Source organism: Meriones unguiculatus, chromosome 8 (genome assembly GCF_030254825.1).
Source record: "Meriones unguiculatus strain TT.TT164.6M chromosome 8, Bangor_MerUng_6.1, whole genome shotgun sequence".
Taxonomy (NCBI): domain Eukaryota; kingdom Metazoa; phylum Chordata; class Mammalia; order Rodentia; family Muridae; genus Meriones; species Meriones unguiculatus.
In genome coordinates this window covers 68,924,601-68,952,175 of record NC_083356.1, presented here as the reverse complement: position 1 = coordinate 68,952,175, position 27,575 = coordinate 68,924,601, and the positions used below count along the sequence as shown (strand labels likewise).

Below are 27,575 nucleotides of genomic sequence, written 5' to 3'. Positions count from 1 at the left end.
CACCCTGCTATTATCCCCACCCAGCACCTCCTGTGCCATTTGTGCCAACTGTCATAGACCTAGAATCAGCGCCAGCCTCCTCCAGGCTGCTCCCTGTGGAGGACACAGAGGTCAGAGGGGGCCGATGGAGTTGGTTACGGGCCTTCAGGTGGGGCCTGGCCAGTCTGCCTTGTCTTCAGGTGTCTGGACCAGCATTTGAGGAGGCTGGAGCTGGTAGACCTGATGGTGCAGAGCTGGATCTAGGGTCCTTCCTCTGATGGCAAAGCTGGCAGTTTGGACTTGTCTCGTGTGTGTACCTTCTACGTCTTGCTGTGCCTCATTTGGGGCCTTGCTGCTTCAGAGCCTTCCTTTCCAGGGAGGCTCTCCTAGACATCAAGGTTTCTTCACTTTAAGCCTCACCTTCCACACAGTCCATTACTGCAGAGTCCACACGCTACCCTGTTCTGCAGACTCACGCTGGGCCACTGTTCCCACTCATGTGGCCAGGTACCTGGCAGCCTGGAATTCTCCTAACTACTAGTTAAGCTAGCTACACCTTCCTCCCTCTCTGGAGAGACTTTAGTATAACCGTAGCCCAGGATCCTAGCACCTCTTGGCAGACCATTGCTTTCAGCATGACTCCTGTGGGGTGGCTCAGCTCCCTCTCCATTCCCTTCTCATTGCAGCTGCCTTCGGCAGTGCTCCCAGCACCTGAGCAGTTCCAGCCTTCTTGGAAGAGTATGGCTGCCTCTAGAGCAACCACAGTGCTCCAGACTAGAGACTTTTCTGGCTATTTTACTAGTCTTAGCCTATCTTCTGCCTCCCTTGGCTCAGGTTAGGCCTCTCCCCAGAGGGCCCAATCAGGACATGAGTGCCATGGGGTGTTGCTCACCACATGAACACTGAAGACAAGCCAGATCTTCTCCAAGCTTCTATTGCTTAGACTGGCCAAGCCCAGCCCCATAACATGAACTGCTAGGAGAAAGGGAGCCCTCTGGCTGAGTCCAATCCAGTTGGTGAGGCAGTTCCAAAGGCAGTCCCCATAGTGTTTACTGTGACATCCCTGGCTTCTGTTATCTGTCTTTGCTAACAGGTCTCTGGTAGCCAGGATTATGGGGACAACAGAGAATGCAGCAGATAGAGGCCTTGGCCCAGCTCCTCATTGCTGCGTGCAGCAGGGACACATCCCTCGTGGTTGCAGATGGCTTGTATCATGTCCTGAGAAGGCTGACTGACACAAATTCCAACAGAAGCCACATTCACTTGGCAGACTTTTATTTTTGGGTAAAACAAAACAAACGTACCTCTCGGGTTGGAAAGGACCCATGAACAACATGGCAAACACGTGTGAGCAATAAATACGCATGTACATTCAAGTATGCGGGCGGCCACCAATGTCCCGCCCAAGACCCTGTGCTCTGTTATCTGCTTCTGTCCTCAGGTCCAGCTTTTCAGTTTCCCTTGCTCTGGCCCCTCCTAGGCTGCAGGGTAAGAGGCCCTGGGTTAGTAGGTTGTATGGAGCCCTCCAGTAGGGCTAGCTGTAGGACCTGCTGGCAAGAGCTGGGACCATGATCCCCAAGCGACTGTCAAGGATAACCTCAAGATGCCTGCCTGAGTCTCCACCCCAACCACAGTGCCCTGTATCCAACTCAGATATTACAGCTGGACCCCTCCTTGGGGAGAAAAACAAGATACCGTCTCCCTAATAAAACAGGGGGATGTCCATTGAGGAGACTGGAGATCTAGCTGATCAGATTCCTCATGAATACCCACTGCCAGCCAGCACTCCTAGGATAAGATCCTGCCTGTGTTTTTGGCTTGGAGGCTTGCCTTGTCCCTTTGCAGGGACAAGATCCATCCTTCCTCAAAGGGTAACTGCAAGGCTGAGGACTATCTGGACTTTGAAACTGTCAATCTCCCATAGCAAGGTTGGGCACAGACAGGCCAGGATAGGGCCTGCCCTGGGGAGGTGAGGCAGATCAGAGTGTATCTCCTGCGTAGCTATCCCAGGACCAGCTGGGGGACAGAACATGCCTTGCCACTGTAGTCCCCTTTTCCCCGCCAGAAGAGTCTTTGAAGCCCCTCTGGGGAGCTCGGGAAGTTGGCAGAGTTTCACATTTGGCAGGGCAGGACTTGAGAAGAATCTGGACAGCACCGGGGCTTGGGGCCAACATGCTGAAGGCCCGGCCTGGAGCAGGGCAGGGCAGGGCCTGCAGGAAGCTGTGGACCATATGGGGACAGAAGCATGCCCTTCCCCATATAGCAGCTCTAGCCTGAGCCCACCACCCTGGGGGGGGGAGGTGTTGTCCTTGAAGGCTGTGCCCACTATCTGGCTCAGTGGGAAAGGGCTGGGGGCTGAGCTGGCTCTCCATCATGGCCTTGGGAGGATTTGGCTTATTGAGGGATCATGGCCACTGTGGACAACTGTGAGGCCCCAGAGCCCAGGGTAGGGCATGCCTGGCTGCAGGGGTGTGGCCTTAGCTGGCACCTGGTGGACACTGCTGCCGGGGATCAGGCAGCCCACTGGCCTCCTGCTCCGGGCTCCCAGCAAGGTCCACACGCTGCTCGTCCATCCGTTTAGCTTGCACCCTCTGGATAAGGCTGAAGAAATCCTCATCAGGCATGGTGGGGCCTCGGGGCAGCACATCGGGGGGTGGACAGCGCTGGTCATCGATCCTGGAGGACTGGACAGACATACAGTGTAGGTTGGTGGTCTTGTATTTCTTGGACCTTTGGAAGGTCTATTCTGGCACTGGGTGGGTGATGGGCTTATTGAAAATGAGGGCAGCAGGAGGCTGGAGAGATGGCTCAGAGTTAAGAGCACTGTCTGCTCTTCCAGAGGTCCTGAGTTCAATTCCCAATAACCACATGGTGGTTCATAACCATCTATAAATGAGATCTGGTGCCCTCTTTTGGCATGCAAGCACACATGCAGGCAGAACAGTAGAACACTGTATACATAATAAATCTAAAAAAGAAAAAAACGAGGGCAGCAAACACTGGCTTAGGAGAAGTGGTGTAATCCAAAGTGGGACCTATTTCAGTCACCGCTTGCCTCCTGGTTCTGCTAGTGCTAGAAGCTGTGCTGGAAGCCCTGCCCTGGCAACATCTCTTGAAGACTCCCCAGACTTGTGGCTAGCCAACCTAACAGAAAGGGCTGGATGGTACATTCTGAGCATAGAACAAATCAGCAGCTACCAGGCAGCCCTAAGCCCAACTGAGAGGATGTGCCAATGCAAACACTGTACCCCTACAACTACCCTGGAACCTGCCATAGCCCTGGAGGGCCTGGGGGGCGCAGCTCAGGGCCTGTTGCTTGGAAACCACCACCGCCCCCCCAGTCCTCCCCAAGGGTCTCCTTTGGATCAATCAGCTGACACCACAGGCTCTGCCTGTTCTGATGTGGAGGCTGGGGGGTCTGAAGGGTGCTGGCTTCTCTTCAGGGCCTGGAGCAGAAGGGACTGGAGCAGGTGCAGCTGATGGCCCAGGTATTTGAGTGGGCAACGCTTCTCAGGAGGAGCTGGCTTAGAGGAGGCTGTCTGGATGCTGCTGTGGTTCTGGCTTTTCTGTGAGAATGAACATTGATCTGGAAACTTAGCCTAAGGCAGAGGTGGAATGCTGACCCTGGTCATTCCTGTGTCTACCCAAACCCCACCACGTACATGCTCCAGCTGGCCTGTGGGGTCAACCATCAAACCTCTGCTAGCAGCATCCCAGCTTCACCCCGTTCCATAGAGTAAGTAAGGCCCATTTATGGTAGCCCTGCCCTGGTTTTGTCCTCCCAGGCTTAGGCTCTCCATCTTACCTGCAGTCCCATGCTGTGTGGTCTTTTTCAGGGCCCGTTCCTGTCTCCTGTTTCTCCAGCCAGCTGCTAACATCCTAGCTCTGCCCCCCCCCCCCGTTAGTCCCAATTCCAGGGTGCCACTTGATCCTCAGCTTCCTCTGGCCAGATGTGGAAGCTGGAGTGGACACCCGTGGATTTGGGGACCTGGCAGCCCCAGGCTGGACTCCAGCACCAAAATGTGCTGAGGCTGCTGTCCCAGGAGGTCCTTGGCCCCTTGGCTGAAGGAGGGCTTCAGGCCTGAGCATCTGTGGATGGTTCCTGAGGATGGCTATGCCATCCTCATCCATCAGCTTGTTGCTATGTCTCTCTCAGGCATCCCTCAGATAATGCTAGGTCTTTTCCACAGCTGGCAGAGGACCACCACAAGGCTGGCCTGGATGAGACCCCACCCATTCTCTCCTGAGTGCAGGCCCACCTGGTACTTGATAAGCATGTTGAAAAACTCATCCCCTGGCTCCTGGGGGTCACCATCGCCTCGGAGGTGCCCCACATTGTTGAGGGTGATGCGTAGCCCAGGCAGGCTGCCCACGCTAGCCCTCTGGTCATCTAGCCGGCGGCTCTGGGAGCTGGCAATGAGGTCAAAGAACTCCTCAGTCTGTGGTGAAGCTGTCACAGAGGGCTGAGCTGCAAGGGACAGAAGGTGAGGCCTGGAGGTGGGGAGGTGGCCACTGGTAGTGCTGGCATCTGGGGCTCGCCTGGCTCTCCCAAGGGAATACAGCCCCAGTAAGTCTTCTATGCCTGCTCCTAACCATCTTGCCCCTGCCCTGCCTCCCACCCCTACCTCCCAGGACTTCAGGAGCTGACAGGAGAAGCTTTGGCCTCCCACACGCTCAAAGGCTGGGATGCACAGACACTGCGTGTTCTTCAGGGCAGGGTAATTATACACTTCACAGGATGCAGCTTTAGGGACAAGTGCGGAGGTAGCGCTGGGTGACAGAGGCACTTTGCAGCTGGCCTATCCTGCTCTTGGGGCTCCTAGGATTAGTGCTAGGTCTGGATGGAAGGCCCACCCAGGCGCTGTACTCACCTGCCCTCTCCTCCAGGGTTGCAGCAGCTGTGGCCTCAGCAGCCCCTGCCTGGCCTTCCTCTAGGGGACAGCGCTGGTCATCCATTCGACTGCTCTGGAACTTACTCAGCAGGTCAAAGAAGCACTCCTCATCAGAAGATGGGGCCCTGGGAATACCCTGGGTGGGGGGGAGAAGCCCAATTCAGCCCTCAGTGCCCCAGCCTCCTAGACCTGGCAGGACTGCCCACCCTGATCACACACACATTTCTAAGTCCTAGGGTCTGAGGACCCTCCCAGGTGCTACCACCATCAACACAATGCCCCCAACCTGCCTGTCTCCTGTCCCCACTTCTGTGGCTGTCACCTCCAGCCAATCTCAGCCACTTCCCTGCCTTGCTGCTACCTCAGCCTCGGCCATCCCTACCCAACTTCAGCCTGGACTCTTCCCCGGGCTGACCCAGGTCAGAAGCCACTATCTTGGGAAGCCTTCTGTACTCCATCCCAGGGATCCCTGTCAGTCATGCAGAGCTCCATCTATGCTTGACCCGGATCCTGACACCCTCCCATGACCAGAGTAGGCCTCTGAAAGCATGGAGCTGGAATGTCAATCTGGCAGCAATGATGGAAGGATCCATAGATTATATCACCAAGGGCATGGAGGCCCATGTGGGAAGGTCTTGCCTCTTAGTTTAGGCCACACAATGAAAAGGTCCTAGACCAGCATCGATCTCAGAAGACAGCAGCTGGTGGGCATTGGGGGAGGAGGCAGTGTATGAGGGAAGACACTAACACTCCTAGGTCCTCTGTGAGCTGGTCGAGGGGAGGCCCCAGGTGACTGATGGGCAAGGGCTGGACCTCTACAGGGGTGGAGGATGGGCATACAGCTGCCTACTACTGAGAGTTCCTTCCTAGAGAACATTCTGCAGTCTGTACTGGGCTCTAGATCCCTGGGCTGACTGGATGTCAGGATCCGTCCTTCAATGTATGGATAGCTGAGTGCGGGTATAGTCTAAGGCCTAGGTTAAGGATAACTCTCCTAAGCCCAGGCAAGTCATGGGGGTGGAGAGGCCACTTCCAAAGGGAGAGTTTGGGCCTATGAATTCTGAGCATCAGGTGTCTAGAGCAAGTTGTACCATTCCAGACTCAGTTTACACATCCTTTAGAGACTCTGGCCTACCCTACAGGATGGGCCTCGAAAGCCTGGCCTGAGGTCCAGGATGGGCAATGGATGGGATGGGGTCCAGAGCCACTTGCTGTGAGAAGCTGGAACCTTCCCAAGCCCACAAAGTCCACACAAAGCAACTGCCAAGCTATGGCCTTCTGAATACAGGAAGAGTCCTACCACATGGCACTTCCCAGGCCTGCAATGTCCCTGTGCACAGAAAGGTTGTACAGCCTACCCAAGGTCACACAGAGGTAAGAACAGAACTGGGACCCGGATACAAGCAGACCTGGTGAACAACCGCAATTTAGGACTGAGCTCAGGATTCTGAAGGCAATGAGAACCTGGTCGTGGGGCCTATGGACAGGGTAGTCACATGGCAGAGAAAAGAGAGACCCTACCAGATCTGTTCCCCAGGTTAACCTTATCTCCAGGCTTTGTCCTTCTGTGGCTAAATAAGGCGGGCAGCCCAACACTGTCAGAACCAGGAAAAAAACCAGAACCAAAGAGAGAAGGGAAAGCTGACAAGACATCCCAGCCAGAGGAAAATGTGCGCCTGGACTGAGCGGAGCCTGCAGGCTCAGCATTCCCCAAGGCCAGCGGGGGCTGCACAGGTGTCTCTGGAGGCCTGGACACCTGCCTGGAGGAAGCTGCCTGCCTTCAGGGTTCAAGTGTACTACAGAAAGAGTCTGCTTAGCACCTCCTCCACCACACATGCCACACACACACACACCCTTCAGACTTCCCTGCTCGATGGAAGCTCCTGAAAGGGCTGGATTTGCTCTGAGACCCCTCTTTCCCTAACTCCTGAGCTGTTAAGATACAGTGGAACCATTTCCAGGTTAGAGACTTAGGACTTGGAGTTCCTATGCTTACCGCCCTGTCCCTCCCTCTCATAACCCTCATGATCCCAGGTCTGAGACCATGGGTCCTTTGTGGGTCCTGTGAAGACTGTGAAGGGCCTCCCTGTCCCCTGCCCACCACCTAAATCTCCCCGTTGCCTCAGATCCTGGATCTTTCCCAAATGTCTGAATTCTTCTTGAGGTTTGACTGCAGTCTCCTCTACTTTAGTTTAAGCTCAGCTCCTAGAGAAGTGTACAGACATTGGCCAGCCCACCCCTACCCTGGCTGACTGAAGTCCCTGCATGCCCAAGGACCCACACTCACGCGGAATCACAGGCTCCTTCCAGCAGAAGCAATCAGGAGCTGTATGGGTTCCAGGCCATGTGCAGCCCAGGCAGGATGCCAAGGTGCCAGGCACAGCTGCTACCACCTGCCTGAAGTGCCAAGTGCCTCCTCGCTGCCGTTGCTGGGACCCACGGTATTCGCCTGATGCTTAAATAGGAGCCAGGGAGGAGGCTGGGCTCTCCCTGTACCCGCCCTCGCTTCTGCAGCTCACGAGTTCTCAAACACACACACACACACACACACACACACACACACACACACACACACTCACTCACTCACTCTGTAAACACTGAGCTGGCTTCCCCCCAGCTCTACAGAGCACACCCCTGGAGGCCTGTGGGTGGGCATGCTAAAGGCTGTGGGGGTGGACAGCTTATTTGAAAGCCCTTTCCCACCCAACCCCTGGGCCCCTGGGCTTCCTTCCAAAGCTAAAGCTAGGTCCCTGGGAGAAGCAGTCTCTTTCCTCAGCTTTGCTCCTGAGGCTACTCCAGTCGGACTCCCATTCTGGCTTGGGCAGCCCTTGACATTGGCAGGGTGGCACCTTGGCTCTACCACAACCTTCCGCTGAGCCCAGGAATAAGAGACTATGTGTTCCCTTCCTAGCTCCCCAAAGCCTCCCTGTGATAGGAATGAAGTGGGCTGGAGTAGAGCTGGAGGCAGCCGCCCTGGCAGGAAGGGTGGGCTCCAGGCACTAAGAATAACCGAGGCTTCCATGCAGCACAGGCCACCTGAGCCTGTGGCAGGCTGAGGGTGTTTCAGGCTACTTCCTAGAGCCTCGGGACCTGAGTGCCCTCCCTGCACACAGACTCTTAAGCCTAAATACACTCTCTGTCTCTGGATCTCTGGCAGGCGCCACCCTCCACCCACTGGTCACACCGGTCTTTTATTTGGCCACTGAGCTACCCAGCGACACATTTCTGTGTGGCGCCAGGAAAGCTGAGTGACCCCAGCAGTTCTGAGCATCCAGGCTATGCTGTGGGTCCCGGCTGGGCCACGCCAGGTCTCCAGTCTAGCTTTAATCATGATGCTAAGCCCAAGTAGGGTAGGTGGCATCTCCCTGCCCAGACCTTTCAGAACACTGGGCAGATGCTAACTCCCTGTTGTCTTTTCCACACTGGATCTACAGCTGTGTCCTGGCCACCCAGCGTGTCCTCCACATGATGCCATTCCCCAAGAGCAGGAATTGAACATGTGCTCCCTCTCACACTGTCCCCAGTACTGAGGCCTTTCCTTTGGGACCTATGCTGTGGGAAAGCTTGGGGCCTTCCCAACCGTCTCCTGTCAGGCCTCACTTCCCTCACCTTAGGTCTGCCATTCCCCAGGAGGCCTCTTAGACTCTGAGACACATTAAGTGGTTACTAGCTGTGCCACTTCTTAGGCTCGAGGCAGAGAACTCCCAAACTGGTGTCCCTGCATGGGTTCCCCAGGTTTGGGCCAGCACTCAGACTTTCAAGAGCCTCTAAGCAACTGCTGAGGTATGGAATCCCTGCATCCCTGGAGTAGGCTAGGTAGCCCAGCTCCTTCAGCTGTGCAGCCAGGTCTCAGGGGGTCCAGTAAGGCAAAGGGGCCTGGGACACAGAGAGACAGCACCTGAAGACTTGTGACAAAGGTGGAAACTGAGGTTCAGAAAGAGACAGCCTATCTGCAGGAAGGCTGACCTGGAGTGCCTATGAGGGCTCTCTGAGGTACGCCTAACAGTTCTGAGCTCTACGCTGTAGAGTGCCTGAATGCACAAGGCCAGGTGGAAGGCCCTGCAGCTTACAGCTCTGCCTCCCTGACTAACCAGCTCAGCCTCGCCCCTCCCCCCCCATGCTGCCAGGCTGCACGGACAGAGAGAGGAGGAAGGGCTCAGTCTTCATGTTTACAACCATCCCCTCAACTCAGCTGGTACCTACCGCGTGAGGCACCTGTACCCTTACATCAGCACTGTCCAGTGGGGAGTGGCTGCCCTCCCGGGCTCTCCTCTCAGTGGCATCAGGACCTTCCTGGTACTTCCTGCTTCTCATGGGGAGGGGGAGTGAGTCCCTGCCAGGGCCCCTCCAGTCCCCTGCATGGTGGGTGTCTCCATTCTGCTCCTGGAGAGGGAAAGGCAGGTTGGACATGGACCAGGGCAATTTAAAACCAAAGTGCCCCTCAGCAGTTGGTCCAGTTGCCCCAACTTCGTGTATGCACACAGTAGGCACCCGGCCTCTGAAGGAAGAAACAGAAAGTAGAGAGGGCACAAAACAAGGCAAGACCGACATTTGAGCAGTGCCAACTTCCTTAAATGTCATCCTTCTAGTGCTAGGCAACATAGGTGACAACAAGTGTCCCTGACCTTGAACTCATGTTGTGCTCCAAAGGCTATTTACAACTAGAAGATGAGAGAAGCAAGGCTACTGCCCAGGGCCATGTAGTGCCCACACTAGTTCCCCTCAGGTTGGGAGTTTTCTTCTCCAACAATAACAGCTGTTCTCCCCTCAGACAGAGCCCAGGAGCACAGGGCAAACAGGAACCCAGGACGTGCTCCCAGGAGGGGGTTCACACCAGAGGGAATGATCAGAGCTCCTCAAGGGGGAACAGTGACAAACAGGCTCCTGGAGGGCCTCAGGCTGCTGGGGAACATTTATCTCCCGGGTGATGGGGCCCAAAGAGGGTGCTGACAGCAAATACTGCACACTGGGCTCATTAACCTAGAGGCCACATGTTATGTTTCTGCTGCCGTCTGTTCCTCAGTTCCTAGGTCACCAGCCCTGACCCGCAGCTCACCCGGTCCAGGGGGAGCCGCAGCAGGTCCCAGGTCTCAGCGCTCAGCCTCTGTGTCCTTTTGGGTCTAGCTCCTGGAAGAGATCACAGTCCATCAGCCCAGTGCTGACCAAGCAAGGAACCTGGGAGAATGACCCAACAGCACTGCACCCCAAGGACACAGTTCACATTCCCCTCTTATGGAGGGAAATACAGTGTCTATCTGAGTGCACCTAACTGAGCTGTGGGCACCGGACAAGCCAGACAAGGCTTAAGGACAGATCTGACCTGGAGAAGGGTGGAGCTAGCTTTGGTGTCATGTCCCCTCTCCCCTGCCAGGCACTAATGGGATTCTCTGCCAAGCCATGCCCTGTGCTTCCCACTGACTTAACTGACACCGTTCCCTCTGCCCGGAAGTCAGCCATAACATCCCCTCCATGTAAACACATGGTCTCCCCAATCCTACCTCCTAAATCCAAATAAGGATGGGGTAGGGAAGAACATTTGGGTTCCTGGGCTCACTGTGGACCACCTAAGCTGGAGTAATAATGTCATGGCTCAGCTCAGTCCTGCTGCAGAGGACTCTGGACACCGAACTTGGGGTGGGCCTGGCCTGGCAGATGATTTGAACTAAGCCCTGGGCTCTCACAGGAGACTTGTTGACATCCCCCAAACCCACAAACACAGTTGTGTGGGCTGCCACCAGCCCCAGGGGTCCATGACCTTCATTTCTAGGTAGACTGGGGAGCAATTCCACCCTGGTCCCCAGGTCTCCAAGTCCTTTCCCAGCACAGCCAGTGAGGGGCAGGAGACTGGGGAAGTGAGCCTGGCTTGGGCAGCTGCTTTGACCACCCAGGGCCTAGGCCCTGGGAGAGTCAGCCAGGCACTCTGAACCCATAGCAGAACCAGGTCAGCCAAGCCACATATGGACAATTCAGGATGGACCCAAGATGTGAAGAGACAATACAAGGGGAACCCTTGGGGAGAGCCAGTGTTGGCCCCAGTCCCTGAGGAGGTGGCTTGAGACAGGAGTAGAGAGTGGAGTGTGCCTCATAATTTGAAGACCCAGCCTCTTCCCTTCCTCAAATCACCAGTTCTCCAAGGAACTGCCGGCCTGCCACAGAGCAGGACCTCATTTAACAGCCCCACACACCCGCACTGTTCAAACCCCTCATCGGGCCTCCAGTCCCCAGACAGGTGCTAGACAGCTAGTGCTCAGAAGCATATCATACAGTGTATACATATTCAGGGCAGGGCGTGTAAGGCAAAGAAGTGCAGTGAGGAGAGCAAGCCAGGTGCTGGCAAACACAGGCTTGATGCTCTACAGGGCTCACCCCCTAGGAGTATAGGACAGGTGGGGAGAACTGCCAATAATCTCTGACCTATCCACTGTTGCATTATGGGACAAAGTGACTAGCACTGCACTCCTGAGAGCAGCAAATTCAAGGTTATCCTTGGCTACATGGTTAGTTTGAGACCATCCTGAGCCACATTCTCAAAAATAAAAATGATGGGAGAGAAATGAGGATTAGTGCAAGGCATGCCCTGGCTTCCAGCATGGTCCCACAGATCTTTAGCCTCATGGCTCTAGACCAGCCCTAAGTGAAAATAATACAGAACACCAAATATGCAGCGAGACAGGGAAGGCCAGTCAGAAGGGAGACATGGCATCTCCTGTCCAAGCTGGGACTTTGGAGAAAGCCTTGTGTCCTGCTCTCAGGTAGCTCAGAAAAAAAAAAAAAAAGAAAAAAAAATATCTTAGTAGGAAAAGCCACCCAGAGGGATGTTACTGTGGAGGGACCCAATAGGGAGCCCACAAACCAATCCCCTCCCTTGACAGATGTGAATCTGAGCACCCAGGAGGGCTCTGCCTACTGTCTCTTCTGCCCTCCTCACAAGCTCCCCATAGCCACAATCAGCCTCTGCTCATTTAGGTGCAGCTGCGGCAGCCGTGAGCTGCAGGCTGTTGGATGCCCACTCCATGCCCTGACTAGGAGAGAAACTCTGAGGAAGAATCCATGAAGACACACAAAGAATGAAGACAGCTTCTAGGTCCCCCACATGTACTAACAACTATCAGGATAAGTCCTGTGGCGAGCAGAGAGGGTCCTCCATGGTGGCGCTGTACTGGACCCAAGCTCTGGCAGAGACCAAGCAGTCCTTCTGAACCACAGCCCACATCTGGCTCAGAGAGGACACCTCCTTGTGCAAAGACAGGGCGGGAGGCCCTCTGGGCCCAGCTAAATGAATCCTCTGTCTTGAATCAAAAAGGTCAGGGCAGGATAGTGCAAATGGCCATACCTCCTTGGCTGAGCCATGTCCACTGTCGCCTAGGATCCTGATCCTTCCCCTTCAGCTTCCTGCCCATCCTAAATATGGTCAACATCCAGAAACTTCTCCATTATGCCTACCCAAGGTGGACAGTCACTGTCTTGTGAAGGCTCCTGACCTCTGTATCATGAGTGTTCCTTGTCCCAGCCCTACCTCCAATGGAAAGCATCCATCCCCAGTCCATGATGGCTCCTACTGATAGTTTTACCTCCAGGGATCTAGAAACTGGCCTTTTTCTTCCAGGGGACCTGTGTCAGTTCCTCACCTGTCCCTTTAGTCCCTTCTCCATGCCAGGAACACAGTGAGCCCCTGACTATACCTGCTTCCCTCTACTGGTCTGCAAGTCCGCAAGGTCCTCCCCGTGGCCCAACAGCTACAGACACAACTGTACAGCAGGCTCAGCACTCAGCCCATTTGCCCACTGTCACTCAGCACTAGTAGCCAGCCTGCCTCCAGATGAGACACTGAGGCATGGGGACTATGGCAGAGAGCCAGGGCTGGAGCCCACAGCCTACCGTGCCCCTCAGACGCCACACCAAGCATATCCTTGACCCAGAAGTGGAGAAGGACCTCCAGGGCATTTCCCATAGGACTTCAGAGAGCTGCCCAGTGCTGATGCCACAATGCTGGTCCCAGAGGATGAGAGGGGTGTGACCCAGGCCCAGCAAGTTTGGCAGGGATAAACGGGGCTAGCTTCTCTTCTCCTTTGCATGCACACCAGAAGGGCACACAAAAACTCTGCCTATATGCATCCCATATCGCTGCACTCTGGTTGGCATGGACAGCATAGCCAAGTGTGTTATAAGCATCTCTAATATCTACCCAACCAGAGGGACTGAGCAGAGGAAGCAGCTGGCAGGGTAGTGCCCCACTGACTTGGTCACAGTCTGGGCTGCTGTGTTGTTAGCTGAGAAGGTGCCACCAAGGGGAGGTAAGGCCTCAGGGAATCAGGATTCTATAGTCCTGCACAAGAGGCCCTTGTTTATACCAATCAAGTCAGGAGAAAGAAAAAATAAAAACAGAGCCTTTGTCCTGCCTCAAACCCACTGGCCACCATCACACCTACAATGCCCACCATGCTCAAGCACACACTACTCATCTCAAAACACCCACCACTCACTGCCTAAAGCCCACATGCATGTCTCTCCCCATTGCCTACTCAAATCAGTCCCACTCTTTCAAGCCATCAATGAGTGCCTTGTCCTACAGCCCCACAGGCCACACTTACATGTAAATACCATACCAGACTGCGCCCAACAACTGAAGGCTACAACCCCTGTGACTTTCCTCAGGCCAGGCAGAATGAATTCCCTAGCCCCAGGAGACCACCCATCTGCAGCCCTCCTGACTGTGTCCTTTGGTGTGCCCACCTAGGCCCCTGCTCCAGAACCACTTGGACTGACTCTGGGTATGCCCCTGAGTAGCTCCTAGACAGTTTACAGGAGGCAGGGCTGGCCTTTCTCAAGTGCCTCAGCTAAGTCGAGCTCTCTCCTGGCTTCCTGACCCTGCCCATTCCTGGCTCACCTGAGTAGGGGTCGCTCGCCGGACCACCCAGACTCTCACAGTGCCGGCCTGTCTTCAACAGCTGCATCCCAGGACTTGGTACCAGATCCCTCTCCCTGATGTCCTCCTTGGAGAAGAGACTTCTCCAGCATCCAGGGCCCAACCACTGGCCACAAGTAGCTCTATAGGGAGGAGGCTTCCGGGGGCCCCAGCTGGGAAGGGTCTGGCATGCAGGGCAGAGCAGAGCAGCCAATGTGGGAAGGACAGAGCTGCCTTGTCCCAGGCCATTCACTTGTGACTTGCCCCCCCTTTTCATTAGCTTGGAGGAAGAAAGAGTCAGGATGAGGAGCTGGCTGCCTCTGTGGGAATCTTTCCAGAGGCTGGCCATGGGCTGTGGGCTGTGCTAGGAGCTTTGTAGAGATCTGTCTACTCTGGGAAAATGGCAGCCAGGGGCTCACACTGTGTAATCCCATCCTACCCATTAGCCACTGCATTTCTTGCTGCACAGTGTGGAAGGCCCAGAAGCCTTTGCTCCTCTCCTGTCCCCAGCCTTATTTTACAGGCCAGGACACACTGAGAAATTCCAGGCTCGGGGCACCAGGGCCTCTCATCGTAGCAAGTATCCCTTCTGGATGGCCGGAGAGGCTGGAGTCAGCAGGTGCCCCCTGGGAAAAGACTCAGGAGGAGCTGGGGGCTCCATTCCTGGCACTCTCAAAAAGCAGGGGACAGCTGGTTACTTGCTGAGGCTTGCCTCTTTCCTGAGGCCCCATGGGTCTCAAGAAGCCAACTCAGCAGGGCACCCTGCATCCACCCAGCCCCGCCTTTGTGCATATTAATATATTTGTTTTGTGGGGAACATTCTGTCCTTTCATTCACTGTGTCTGTTCTGCATGGGGCAATCATCAGTCTGAATGAGGTCACTGAAGTGGCTTTGCTTGATTAGTACTCCAGCCAGGCACTGGCCCACTCCCTCTAGCGTCCCAGCAAGCCCCTCCTATGGAATATGATGATGGACATTCTGGTGCTGGGCTGCTTAGGAAGGAGCTATTTCCTGTCTTCTTGCCATCAGCCCTGTGGTGGAGAGGCTCTAGAAGACCACAGATCCTTGCTCCCTCAGGGACAGTGCAGAACTGGCCACCATCCCTCTGCCATTGGTATTCCTGGCTACGTCATTCTGGCCCTACTTCTTTCAGTTGCCCCTTGTGGTGACCTAAAGGAGAATAGTCCTCATGGACTCATGCTTGTATCCTTGGTCCCCAGAGAGTGGGACTGTTTAGGAAGGATTAGGAGGTGTAGCCTTTTTTGAGGAAGTGTGTCACTGGAAGTTTTGAGGTTTCAAAAGCCCATGCCAAGCCCATTTTCTCTCTCTGCCTGCAACTTTTGAATCAGATATGCTTCTTCAGTACCATCTCTGCCTGCTGGCCACATACTCTCCACCATGATGATAATGGGATAATGGACTAAGCCACTGAAACTGTAGGTGAGCTCCCAATTAAATGTTTTTTTGTTTTATTTTTTTTTCATAAGAGTTGCCTTGGTACCCCTTCACAGCAATAGAGCAGTAACTAACCCCCCCCCCCGATCCCTGATTTGCCCCAGAACTCTGGATACCCAATCTTTCCCACATCATACTGCAGTGCAGTTCTGTGTCTACCTGACTCTCTACTCCCACTGTGAGCTCCCCTGGGCAGTGGGCAGTGTGGTCTCTCCTGGGCCCAAGACACGGGTGAGAAGAGTAGGTGCCCAGATAGGGTACAGCCTCTTCTCTTACTGAGCTGTTAGTGGCCCCCTCTCTGAGAGACCTACCCTGAGCCCTGAGCCAAGGGTCTGGCCTGTTGATCTAACCCTGTCTTTCCCCCAGCTCCTCTCTTGCCATATCCTTTATCAAAACTTGCTGTGACTGTATCTCATGCTGAGGCTAGACACATGAGAAAGCAGATCTCAGCCCTCAGAACCAGAACTCACCTTGTGCCTCATAGCCAGCCAGATCCGGCTTCTCCGCCGCTGCTGGGCTCGTCAGGCGACCCAGTGCCAGCTGCAGCTGAGCAATATTCATGCGGGCTGTGAGCTCTCCATTTCGGTCTCCAATCTGAAGCAAGCAGGGGTGGGTAGATGGGTGAGTGAGGCTTAGGATTGTGCTCTCTATCTTAGTAATGGGGCTCCAGCATACCATTCTCGACCTGCTGGACAGCCTGGGCTGACCTCAGACCTTTGGATTTCTGAGATAGCCAGTCTCCTTTACTACCAGAAAGTTGATGCTGAGGGTCTTTTCCTAGGTGTCTGGACAGCCTTGATTCCATCCCAGAAGTGCTCAGGGTCTTGGGAAACCTCCTGTGAGTGGTCAGCTTGGCATTGTCTTGGGCTATGCCTGTCTCAACTGTAGGGGCCTGTCTTCTCTTAGGTTCCACCAGCCTCAGGCTCCCAGTACTGAGGCTCCACCAGTGGGACCCTCTTGAGTACAAGTCCAACATGAGGATCATAAGAAGCCATGAGACCTCTGCCTGCACCCATGGGGATGTGGAGGAGCTAGTCACCTGTGGAAGGATGTTTAGGAAGTGTCTCTTCTTCTCTAGACCATCCTGTCCTCCCACCTGAACCTGGCTGCCCATGAAGCTCTTTCTGATGCTCTAAGTGCTTGAGGTCCACCCTTAGTTAGGGGGCCAGGTTTCTCTGGGATGTCCCTGCACTGTCCATAGTAGGAGGGGAATGAACAAATGGGTGGGAAGACTCAGCTTCCTAGGGAGGTGTCTCTAGGAAGTATCCCTAGGCAATAGAACCCTCCTCCCTGGTCCAACTCCAAGAGGTTACTCCCAGCATCCCCATAACCCAACATGGCCCAGTTCCATCAGGGTTGGAAGAATCCACACAGGGAACACCAGCATTCTAAGAGTAGAAAACAGGCCCTTGCTTTCCTATAGACCCACTGACCCTTATACACAGATGATGTGGAGTCTGTGACTTTAGGGACCCAGTGTTCAGAAAGGCCAATGGGAACAGCTTAAGAAAGAGATGATGAGCTGCTGGCAGGCTAGGGGAGTGGCTAGCAGAGGCCTAGGGGAGTGGGCATGGCTTACCTCCTGGGAGATCTGCAGGTGCTTCTTGGCAAAGGTTAAGGCCTGTGCTGGGCTCCCCATGGACACATAGGCATTCCCCAGGCTCCAGCACGCCCGGCCCTCTCCCACCCTGTGGAAGGTTAGACAATCACACCTGCCTCCCAGGACTGCCTGCTGCCCCAACTCCCTGACCCTCTCCCAATCCTGGTACACAGGTATCAATAGCACAGTGTCTCCTTAGCCAAAGGGGCCCAATGGCCCTTGCCATGGTGTTCACTGTTCCATCTCCTTTAGGGAGAAGTGCCAACCAGCTGTACTTTTGTTTTTTTCTGGTTGAAAAAGTTAACTCGATAAATCAGATTATCTTACCAGCTTACCCCAGGGCCAGTTGATGCCTCCATAGGGCCCTCAAGGCCCAGGGCTTGGGTACTGTTGCTCAAGGCCTGGCTTGCCCCCTAGTGGCCAGCAAGGCAATCTCTCCTGCGGCTTGCTGCATGCTCCCACACCAGGTACAAAGAGCCATGCAATCAGGGACATTTAGCTGCTCCCATTACTATACAGCCACTATCTCTGCCTAGTTCCAGGACACTTTCATTTCATGCTCTTCCCACAGAAGCCCTGGGGACAGAGCAGCTCTTGAGGATAACCCTCCATTATAGCTGCTCCCAGGTCCATGGCTCTGAGACCCAGCTACAGCAGATCTGCATGGAAGATTCCAGAGTTGGAGGCTACAAGATTTATGTTGCTACGAGGAGAGAGATGCCGGTCTGAGGGATGGAAAAGCAGGACCCCTGGTCCTGCCAAGGTCCCTTCGAGCTTTGAACCTACCTATTTGCTTAAACTGTTTCCCCCTGAGGGATGGGCTGAGGGCCCAGGAGGGAGGCTGCTCTGACCATGCTGTGGTCGGCAGGGGAAGCAGCTACTCATACCCGGGCTGTCACCGCAAGCCAGTTCCAGCCAACGCCTTGTCCCACACACCTATCAGCCAGCTCCTGGGCAATGACCAGGTGCCGCAGGTGGTACTCAGCAGCGCGCTCGTAGTCCTGCAGCAGTGTGTACGTGTTGCCCAGGCTGTAGCAAGCCTGCGCTTCCACTGCCTGGTCCCGGAGCTGCCGAGACAGCTGCAGCGTCTTCCTGTGCAGAAGGGGAGAGTCAGTCCCTGAGGGGGTAGAACTGTCTCCTCAGGAATGCAGCCACAGCACTTGACCCACAGCATCAGATGCATGTGGGCACATGAGCTCCCGCTGGCCAAGGAGCTGGTAGGCCACTCACCACTCTTAGCTGATGATACTCTACAGGGGATGTCCACAGCCCAGAACTGTGAGATGGGCACGTAGGCCCCACAATAGGCCTGGTCCTGAAAGTCAGCTTCATCTAGTGGCCACCCCTCTACCCAGGAAGCAGCCGACTAAGAACTGGCACACAGGCTGGGGATACCCACAAGCTTCTGCCTTTTTCAGGACAGCCAGAGTCCCCGCCTGGCTCCCGGGAATGTAACTCGGGAGGGGCATCTCTGCAGCCTGGTGTTCAGTGCACCCCAAGACTGTCCTATGGGATGGGCACATCTGTGTGGCCTGGCGACTAGTGCACCCAAGGGCCTTCTTCCCTGCTTACTTGTAATGTTCAGCAGCCACATCAAAGCGCCCTAAGAAGATGTGGGCATTGCCCAAGTTGCTGTATGCCCTCCTCTCAGCTGCCTTGTCTCCAAACTCCTTGGCGATGGCCAGGCGCTGCAGACAGACCAAAGCCCAGCGGTCACCACATAGCACTGGAACCCTAGGAACACAGTGATGCCTCCCTGCCCGAGGTGCTAGTTGGATGTCAAGTGGCCCGGGGAGCAGGCAGGAACCACAGGACCAAATACAATATGAGCTTGGGAATCAGTGGGGCACTTCAGCTGCCCTGCTATTAAGGATTTGGAGGGGTGACCCTGACTAAGCCTTCCTGTTATAGCATAACCCAGAACCCAGGCCCAGCTCACCTCTTTGTGGAAGGTTGTGGCCTCAGTGAAGTTTCCCAGCAGGTAGTGGGTGTTACCCAGGTTGCCATAGGCCCTGCCCTGGGCCGCCCGATCGCCGAGTTCCTTCACCAAGGACAGGTTCCTCCTAGGGGGTCAAGTGTTTCTGAGATGTGTTCTTTCTAGCACCAGGAAAGTGGCTACTTTTGCCTCCTCCTGAGGCTGGAAAGCACTGAGAGGCTCTCCCAGGAGTAAGCCATGAATCTAGGGTGGCTTGGAATGGGTTCTTTGGCTCACATGACATGTGAGCCTCATGGCTGGAAGCCTGGTCAAAACTCACCAGTCTTTGATGCATTTGTGGGAGGGGAAGGTTGGCCCTAAAGCAGTAGGGCTGAATGTACGTGAGGGTGTTTTGTGTCTGGGGATATTGCCCAGTCCCCCACCTGGCACATGTTGACTCAAGTTTACAGCATGCAGAGGCATGCAGACAAGCTCCAGGCCTGTCAGTCCTCACCCTGTGGCGCCAGCCCACCCCACTCACTCACTCATAGAACTCAGAGGCCCTGTGCAGCGTCTCACGGACATCAGGTGGCAGGTGCCCAGGGTCCTGTGCGGCATTCCAGGACAGCTGCTTGCCCTTGGCATGGTACACATTTCCAATGTTGTAGAGTGCTCTTGCCTCCCCAACCTGTGGGCAACAGTGAGCTATGGGGGCAGGCTCTACAGTCCCCCAGGGAGCTCAACCCAAGGTGTACTTGGAGGAACTGTGTTCTAGTCCCACTGAGAAAGGGCACTCCCACTTCTACCTCCGCCACGCCTAGTGCTCTGTCAGCTAATGTTTGAAAGTAAAAGGCCCATCAGGGATGGAAGGGCAGAGGATCCAAGGGCCCAACCACCCACCTTGTCCCCCTGCTCCTGGGCAATGTCCAAGTGTCGCTGGCAGCAGACGATTGCCTCATCAAACCGGCCTAGGACCTTGAGTGTGTTGCCGAGGTTCCCACTGGCCTTGGCCTCTCCCATGCGGTCACCAATGGTCCTGGAGGGCAGGAAGGAGTAAGGAGCCAGTCAGGTTGGGCCCTGAGCTGAGCAAGGAGCAAAGAAGCCTCAGAGAATGAGAGGCTATGGAGAGTTAGCTCCTCACACTTATCGGTGAACCACTGGTACCAGATCTGGACTGAGCGCTGAGGACAGGACAGGGGAGAGGCTCTGGTGTGTGGGTTACCAGCATGGGCAGGGCTGGGGAATTCTGGCCCCCATCTAGGAAGTCAGGGTAGCTTTGAGGCCTCAATAAGGAGCTGGGTTCGTTGACTATAGAACAAAGGAAAGGCCCTGTAGGATGTAGCAAAAACTAAGAGTCAAAGGCTAAACAAGCTTGGAGACAGCAGGATAGAACTCTGGAATGCTGGGAAATTTGAGAAGGGCACGGGCAGGAGGGAGACCATAAACCTTCAAGGAGAGCAGGGAGTTCCTGGAGTTAAGACCACACCTTACAGAGAATATGGTAAGAGTAAGCCTGTACCCAAGATCACAGAAAAGAAACAGCTCTGGGTGGTAGAGCAGTCTTAGGGAGAATGAGTCACAGCAGGCCAGACAGAACTCATGTTCACATACACACGTGCACACACATGCAGGTGCACACACACATACACTTCCACACGCATATCTTAACTTTAACACTGACCTCTAACAGGTCCACAGATCCCACTCCTAGGCCAGGACCTCCTTCTAGGCTCTCCAGGCTTTACCATACCTGTCCCTTCCAACCTCCCCAAGGGCAGGGCGCCAGACCAATGCCATCAGGCCACAACCCATCAGTACTTACCGTGCCAGCAGCAGGTCATGTTTGTGGAACTGCAGAGCCCGGGCATACTCCTTCAGGTAAAAGTAGGCATTGCCCAGCTGGCTATAGATGGCACTCAATGTCTTCAGGTCCTCCGTGCCCACCTGCACAGCAGCCTCAAAGAAGGCCACTCCTGCCTTGAAATCCCCTGCCTTGCACAGCCGCTCGCCTTCCAGTGCCAGCTCCAGACAGGAGGCCTCCATCCTGGGCAGAGAAGGAGTATCATGACCCACCCGTTGGGACCCTCTTGGTCCCTCAGCAGCTGTGGCCCACATCACAGCTGTGTTCACAGATATGCCTGCTGGAAATCATGCCTCAGAACAGATACTGAACCCAACACTGCCCTAGCTATGAGGCTGACCTTTGCCCCTTCCTCTGTTTTCTTTTTGTTTTTGTCAAGACAGGGTTTTTCTGTGTGGCCCTGACTGTCCTGGAACTCACTCTGTAGACCAGGCTGGCCTCAAACTCAGAGATCCTCCTGTCTCTGCTTCCTGAGTACTGGGATTAAAGGCTTGTGCCACCATTGCCCAGCAATTCCTACCTTAATGCCTGTCCCTTACCAGAAGAGACCAGGAGCAGCCATGGTCTGAAGGTTTCATATGTAGGGCTATAAGATCCTCAGGCTATGGTGAAAAGTGCAAATGTCCTTGTGGGAAGTCCCAACCTCAGGCCCTGAACAGGACCCCCACGCCACAGTCCCTAGTCTATGCTGCTCCTGTGCTCCACGCCTGGGGACTTGAATAAGCAACTGTTTGCCTCAGTTTCAGACCAACTTGTCACTTTTCACTGTTTGACTCAGGGTCTCTCTATTCTCCCCAGTCCCAAATAACACTCTTGCTTTGACCTTCCCAGAAGCTAGAATAACAGACATATAACATTGGGCTTAGCTCTGATTGAGTCCTTTTTTTTTTTCTTTCTTTTTTTTTTTGGTGTGGGGGTGTTCAAGACAGGGTTTTTTTGGGTAGCTTTGGCTGTCTTAGACTTGCTCTAAGAACAGGCTGTCCTAGAACTCACAGAGATCCAACTGCCTCTGCCTCCCTGAGTGCTGGGATTACAAGTGTGTACCACTGGGCCCAGATCTGACTGAATACTTTTAAAGCCAACATCAAGTGCCCAAGATGCTGGCCCATCCTCTGTGTCATGAGAATTAGTCAACAACCCAGAGCAATGCAGGGAAGGGTGAAAATCAAGGACAGAGATACTAAGCATTTTAACCAAAGGTTCTTTGTCACAAACTGCAGAGCCCCGTCCTCTGTATTCTGTGTTATATCAATGGGGCACTTTGAACTTTTCCAAGATAAGAACTCCACATGAATAGATGATGGAGTCAACAAACCCCTGAGAAGCTGGCCCAAGTGTCTGTATCCCTGGGCCCAGAGCACTGTGCTGGGGGAAGTCCCACCCTCCCTGTGTCCAGGTGCCCACATGGCCAGCACCCTGGTAACCAGGCCATGATGTACAATCCCCTTGGAATCTCCTAAGCCCGCAGCACCTGTGACTTCTTTTCTGCAGTACAGCCACCACTCAAAAGGTCCCTGATTTTCCAGAAGCCAACCACTGGCTGCTCTGTCCTTCTTTTCTGACACCATAAGATCAGGTGCCAAGAAATTGTGATGCCTGCCTCCACTGGCATGGAACACGAATTCTCAGGATAGGTGGGCAGAAGCCTTTCTCCTGCCTCTCAGGTTTCTGCTATCTGCTGCCATGCTGCAGTCTGGGCTCGTCTTGCTAGGGCACCTCTGGCTGTTACCCATTCAGCTCGCCAGCTGGGACCCTGATTCAGTGCAGTATCTTTCTCTGGGTCTGTTTGCCATAGGGAGGCTGTGGAGGCCCGCCCCTTCTAGACACACAGTTCAGACATTCCTAGCCCAGACTGAGGACCAGGCAACATGGTATCTGAAGGGTCCTCGGTCAGATGCTGTTAAACAGCAGTATGATCACAGAGAGAGGTATGCAGGACGTTGGAAACACACTTGGCACCAGGGAAAAAGGGCTCCTTGCAGGACTTGCTCAGGGATTCCCTCCACTTCTATTTCCTCCAGAGATCAGCAGAGCCACATGGCCTCTCAAGGGTCAGGGCAAGGCATGTGAACTTAAGACCAGGAAGCCAGGCCCTTGGGCTATCCTCTTACCCTGTTATGCCAAGAACTCCCATCCATATCTGCTGGACTCCCAGACAGCCACCTTACCAAGCCCTCTGGGAAAGGCCATCAGAGCCACGTTGGCCACAACAGCCATGGTTTCTGGGGCAACCAGCCACAAGACATCTTTTCTCCTGTGGCCAGTGCCAAGTTCTGTTTCTTAATTAAGGCCTATCTGTTCCTGCCCCATGTGGTTGCTGAGCAGCCAGATATGGCTCAGCTTTACTGTCCTTCTAGAAGACTGCACAGGAGGGTCTGCTACATGGAGATAGTGCTGATTAGGGGAACTGCTATTCCACCCTGTCCTCCTAGTCCAAATATTTGGCACCCAGAAAGCAAAGGTTTGGGAGAGGTGTCGGGCAAAGGCCATGGAGAATATGCCAGAAGGGGCATCAGTGTGGTTCCTCAGTACCAGACGGGGAATTGCCAGGACACAAAGAGACTTTCCCAAGACATCCTTGAATTGTGCCAGGCACCCATCACCTGTCACCTGCCCAACTAACACCTTTTTCTCTGCAGGTTCCTATCCCTCCCTGACTCCAAGACACTCCCAGATCACTCCTGGACCCACCCAGGCACCCAGCCTCATAGCCTGATACCTGACTGGTCCCTACCTCTTTCTCTGCAGGTTCCGCATCTTCTGCACATACAGCCACAGCTCCAGGCCCACAGGCAGCAGCAATGGACGAGGGCGAGGGGCACCATATACTACCTTGCATACAGCCTTCTCTGCCAAGCTCAGGGCCAGAGGCTGGCCCTCCATGGCAGTGGCCAGCATCACAGAGCTCTGGCTATAGTCCCAGGGGATGTGCCAATCTCAGAATCTTAAGGCTGGGCTACAGGAGACCCCAAGCTCTCCAAAGGCAGCTCCCTCCTTCCTGGGGTATGACATGGATCAAGGGATCAAGGGCGGCTCAGGCTGGATGGATGAGCACTGATGGCAGACGGGGTGGGGGAGAGCCTAAGGTAATCCTCTGCTGCCCTTCTGTCCTCCTTGGGGCCTGGGCCGGGAGCATGGAACCAATCCCTTGGCAAACTTTTATGCAGCAGACCCAGAACCCAGGGACTTTAGGAGCACTAGGGCTGTACGTAGCAGATGCTGGCAACATTAGTGGTGGATGAAGGATAGGTATAGGGCATAAGGACCTCCCAATCCAGCTCTACTCCCCACCTGGTGCTGACAGAGGCCGGCACAAAGCCAGAATCCCACCTGGAATACCAGCCAGGAGGGACTGTCCCACGGCTGGCAAAGCTAGGAGTCTGACAACATCGGTACTTGGCCTCTTCACTCCAGGCCCTGGTGTTTGGCCTGCCCAGGATCCTGGCACAGGCGACAGAACTGACTTGGAATACAGAGTCCTCTTCACCCTGCAGGACTCTTGCTCATTGCTACCCTCGCCCAGCTCCTCAAGGTAAGCTCCAGATCCCGGGTCTAACCAGGGTTCAGGGCCACATAGGGTCTGCAGAGGCTGACCCCAGAGCAGTTGGGCTTTACCTCTAGCTTCTAAGGTCCCAGTTACCTTCTCAGCCCTTTCAGGGCAAAGGGAGGAACCCCAGGAGTAGAGGGGAGCTACCAATGTCCACCGATAGACAGAGGACCTCAAGATCAGTGCCTGAGGGCAGTACACTGGTGGCCTCTCATAGGCCTTCCCCTAGACCTTTCCACTTCAAGGGTTACTTGAACTCTTACCCTGGAGGCTCAAGATCAAGATCATCTGGGGTTTGGAGCTTAGTGTCTTCCGTTGGCCACACCACCTCAATCCTGGAATAGAGCAACTTCTTGCCTGGAACTTGTCACCTGGCTAGACAGACCCATTGCTGAACAGGTAAAGAGCAATCCTTCACTTTTCTAAAGAGGAAGGCCCTGCGCACCCCAGCTGACACACCCTCACACTGGTAGCCAAGTCACCTATTGAGCCATTATGAAAGAATCACAGCCATGTGCTGCTTCCCTTAAAGATGCTAAGAACACAAGATGATAGTAACCAGGACCCAGTCACCTAAGCAGTGACTGACTCCCTAATGGCCAGCCACATCTCATTTGCCTGTCCCCTTAGGACTCCCAGTGTCCTCTGGTACCCACAACCAGCTGGCTCTTTAGCATTCTGGTTCTAGCTACCCAAATTTCTGCCTGCCTCCTTTTCTGCAGAGCAGTTACCCAGCATTGGTCCCTGGACAAAGGCTTGAGATCCTTGCTTTCAGCTATCCCAGATCCCCCCTGTTCAGCATCTCATAGAAGAAAGTGACACTGGCATTCCCTCAACAACCAGGGAAAGTGGGAGACAGAAAGAGGTAGGAGGGCTGGGAGGTTGCATGGCAGGAATAGGACACTGCTGGGAGGGGATACCTCAGCTTCAGGAAGGTCCTAAGGGTTTGCAGGGATACCTGGGGAATGGTCCCGTCTGAGACAGTGCTGAGGAGAGGACAAAGAAAGGTGGTAGTGTAGGGGACCAGCATTGTTTGACCATGCAGCCACAGAGGCCTTGCCATACTGAGGGGTGCCATGCCTAGCCACCAGTGGCCACTACCCCAGGCGAGCCTCTTGTAAGGCTACCCCAATGTGGGCCCCCCTGCTTACCCTCCTTTCCCAGCCTCACTCAGCACTTAGCCTCTTGGCTCCTGGGGCTGGAAAGCTAGAAGAGGACATACAAGTACTTACTGGCTACTTGTTCATGTCTCTGGGGCCCTCTATCCAAGCCCCTGTTCTGGCCCCAGTGCCAGCAGACTAGGTATTCTCAGCGGAGACCTCTCCACTCTACCCATGGCTCCCAGTGTTCCTGCTTCCCTGAGCCAGTTCCTCTCTGTACTTCATGAGGACCCATTTGTGGCTCTTCTCAACCCTCAACCCCATTTTACAAGTATCAAACCCTCTCAGTCAGATGTCAGTGAGAATGGGGCTGCTCCTGGGAGGGTGGATGGGACAGAGAATGTCTCCCACCAAGACATCCTGTTTCAGCCCAGAACAGCCACAGGAGCTGAATACAGTTCCCCTAGGCACCCATGTACCCAAGCAGATACAGTCCTCAGCTCCCATGCCAGTATGTAAGCGTCCCTGGACATACTGGGGCTTATAAGGAGACAGACGGGCTTAGATTTCTTACTTTTAGTTCCAGGGGTCACAGGTTGCTGATGGTACAGACCTTTCTTCTCTGAACCCTCTCTAAAACCTGTTCAAAATGCATCAGGTACTTCACATCTGCCTAGCCTATCAAAGCCAGGGCCTGGCTGCCTAGGCCTGGCTGTGACTCCCTAGATGGAGAACAAATAGCTCACGGGCCTCCTGGAAGGCCCTGTGTGAAGACTCTTGGCTGCTCAGCTTAAATCTGGTCCCAGCTCAACCTTCTGGGCTCAGCTTAGGTTTCAGCCTGGAGGGATGCCAGGGTGAGCTCAGGGCCTCAACCAGTATCCTGAATATTGTCCCTAACCAGTCTTCAGGGCCGGAGTTCTGCATAGTGCGCCACCTCAAGGGAGAGCTGGGGGCACTGACACAGCTTGGAGACCTGCGCTCTGAAATATTCACTTCCCTCTCTTATACACAAACATGCACACGCACACACACACACAGCAAGCTGCCTGGGAGACACCTCCTTCTCACAGGTGGCTAGCTCTTAGGTACATGTGACCCTGCACAGTCTCCACTCCCAGGGGCCTTTGGGAAGAAGCTGCCAGCAAACCTCTTAGCCCTGCACCAGTATGCGGAGGCAGACTGTAGGGCTCAGGCGTGATCTCCAACACCACACAATAGGGACACTGTCTCTGAGCTGAAGTAGAGTAGAAGGGGAGAGCAAGGTCTCTTTTCACCAGCCATCAAGCTCTCATTTTGCTCTTTGGAGGTACTAGGCAGAGCTTGGCTAGCTGATGAACCACCTCACTTGGGACAGATTTCTTTAGGGTCAGCCCCTTGCAGGGAGGCCCCAGATTTGGCGGTTAGGAAAGGTGGGAGTCAGAAGCTCACTGCAGAGCGCTAGGCCTTCCTCTAGGGCTGGTGGCAGTCTGCAGCCTGCCCAGCACTCAGACCCTTCCAGCGCAACCTGAGGCCAGCGTGAACTGGCAGCACCCGGTCCACTTCTGGGGCCAGCACCTTACTGGGAAACACCCTCATCAAGCGGGAGTCACCAGGGAGGCATGCAGCCAGGGGCAGGGCTACCCTGTCATCCCCAGTAGGCGTGGACACACAGCACAGACCGCTGGATCACCTGTGAACCTGCCTGGAAGGCAAGTGCCTTTGTAGGGAGGCACACACCCACCTGCCTGGCCCAGGCCCAGCTCCTGCTGGCCTGGGGCTGGGGACAGCTAGTGAAGGCAGGGCCCCATCATGACAACATGCCTGGGTCGTGGCCACGCACCAGGTCATGACAGTGTCGGGCTTGAGAGGGCAAAGAGCCCTGACATCCAGGCTACTCAGGGGCCCACAGAGCCCGGTGGAAGGCTGCCCATCTCATAAGGCCCTCTGACACCACGACAGAGCTGCAAGCATAACCCAGCCCCCAGTCCTCCTGCCGCGGGGCCGATCTTTGGGCTCCGTGCCCCCACCGCTCCCTGCGCAGATGCAGGGAGGCGCGTCCCCGGCCACGTTGCGCGCCGCCGCAGCCTTTGTTCTGGGCCGGCAGCCTCCCGCCCACGCCCGCCGCTCCGGTCCTCGTCCCCATCCCGGTCTTTGAACTACCTGGAGTAGAGGCGCCTGGCGGCTGGGCCCGGGAGCTCGTCGGCCGCGGGCGGGGCCGGGCTCGCCATGAGTCGGGAACGCGCAGAGCAGGAGCACCGCCCCGCGCTGCGGCCGTCCGCCCGCCGATCTACCCGCCTGTCCGCCTGTCCGCGCAAGACGCCGAGGAAGTGATGTGCTGGGG

At 55.0% G+C, this 27,575-nt stretch overlaps 1 protein-coding gene across 4 annotated transcripts; it reads right to left on the bottom strand.

The window, feature by feature from the left end:
* Positions 1-1,237: 1,237 nt before the first annotated feature.
* On the bottom strand, positions 1,238-27,575 carry Gpsm1 (G protein signaling modulator 1). Of its 4 annotated transcripts, XM_021641102.2 has the most exons (14): positions 27,395-27,575; positions 20,570-20,791; positions 19,648-19,783; positions 19,293-19,435; positions 18,772-18,895; positions 18,405-18,520; positions 17,769-17,924; positions 16,812-16,920; positions 15,703-15,826; positions 9,928-9,998; positions 9,075-9,254; positions 4,851-5,007; positions 4,239-4,447; positions 1,238-2,663 (listed from the first exon to the last, which is right to left on the bottom strand). In XM_021641102.2, exons 1-14 carry the CDS (start codon positions 27,460-27,462, stop codon positions 2,457-2,459), a joined length of 2,022 nt encoding a protein of 673 aa, XP_021496777.1. In that variant the 5' UTR covers positions 27,463-27,575; the 3' UTR covers positions 1,238-2,456. The 4 variants fall into 4 exon arrangements, with proteins under 4 accessions (XP_021496777.1, XP_060245681.1, XP_021496779.1 ...); XM_060389698.1 differs by lacking the exons at positions 20,570-20,791; positions 27,395-27,575 and having other exon boundaries at positions 19,289-19,435; positions 19,648-19,706; XM_021641104.2 differs by lacking the exons at positions 15,703-15,826; positions 16,812-16,920; positions 17,769-17,924; ... (4 more) ...; positions 20,570-20,791; positions 27,395-27,575 and adding an exon at positions 13,759-13,984.